Source organism: Geospiza fortis, unplaced genomic scaffold, assembly GCF_000277835.1.
Source record: "Geospiza fortis unplaced genomic scaffold, GeoFor_1.0 scaffold1637, whole genome shotgun sequence".
In the NCBI taxonomy this organism is placed as follows: domain Eukaryota; kingdom Metazoa; phylum Chordata; class Aves; order Passeriformes; family Thraupidae; genus Geospiza; species Geospiza fortis.
In genome coordinates this window covers 5,315-6,396 of record NW_005055181.1, presented here as the reverse complement: position 1 = coordinate 6,396, position 1,082 = coordinate 5,315, and the positions used below count along the sequence as shown (strand labels likewise).

Here is a 1,082-nt window from a genome sequence, read left to right as displayed (position 1 = left end):
GGGCCACAAGCTCTCGGTGGTCTGGGTGTGGTGGGTCTGGGGGTGTTGGGTGCACAGAACATGGGGCACAAGGTCACCACTGCCTGAGGTGGTTGGGTCTGGGGGCGTTGGACATGAAGGCAGGAGGTCATCATCATCTGGGGGTGCTGTGTCTGGGGGCGTTGGGGGTGTGAGACACGGGGCGTGTGGGACATGGGATAGAAGGTCACCACGGTCTGAGGATGCTGGGATGGGGACATTGGACACGTGGGACATTGGGTCTGGGGGAGTTGGGTTTGGGGACGTTGGGGGTGTGGGACGTGGGACATGAGGTCACCGTGGTCTGGGGGTTTTGGGTCTGGGGGCTTTGGGGATGTGGGACATGGACTGCAAGGTCACCATGCTCTGGGGGTCCTGGGTCTGGGGGCTTTGGGGATGTGGGACATGGACTGCAAGGCCACCATGGTCTGGGGACACTGGCTGTGGTGGCACTGTGGGGACACTGGACGCGTGGGCTGTGGGGCAGAAGGTCACCAGGGTCACTGAGGACATCGGCCGTGGGGACAGTTGGCTGAGGAGCGCCAGGGACATCGGGCAGAGGGACAGGGGGACACAAGGACATGGTGCATGGGGACACAAAGGACAGGGGACAATGAGGACACGTGGACACCACGGCATCGGTACAGAGCAGTGTCCCTGTGGTCACTGGTGGCGATGGTACAGGGGTGGTGACAGGGGTGTCACCAGCGTCCCCTGTCCCCAGGGATGGTGTCCCTGTGGTCACTGGCCATGGTGGCCATGGTGCCAGGGGTGTCACCCGTGTCCCCTGTCCCCAGGGATGGTGTCCCTGTGGTCACTGGTGGGGATGGTACAGGGGCCATGGTGACAGGGGTGTCACCTGTGTCCCCTGTCCCCAGGGATGGTGTCCCTGTGGTCACTGGTGGGGATGGTACAGGGGCCATGGTGCCAGGGATGTCACCCGTGTCCCCTGTCCCCAGGGATGGTGTCCCTGTGGTCACTGGTGGGGATGGTACAGGGGCCATGGTGACAGGGGTGTCACCTGTGTCCCCTGTCCCCAGGGATGGTGTCCCTGTGGTCACTGG

The 1,082-nt window shown here is 63.7% G+C and overlaps 1 protein-coding gene across 1 annotated transcript in view; it reads left to right on the top strand.

Moving 5' to 3' along the window:
* Nucleotides 1-847, top strand: part of LOC102042441 (blue-sensitive opsin-like) — a gene marked incomplete at its 3' end in the record, with an annotated part of 1,932 nt that extends 1,085 nt beyond the window's left edge. The window contains exon 2 of the mRNA XM_005431420.2: nucleotides 743-847. Within this exon, the coding sequence (XP_005431477.2) occupies nucleotides 743-847 (105 nt within the window). The remainder of the gene's footprint in view (nucleotides 1-742) is intronic.
* Between the last annotated feature and the right edge of the window lie 235 nt (nucleotides 848-1,082).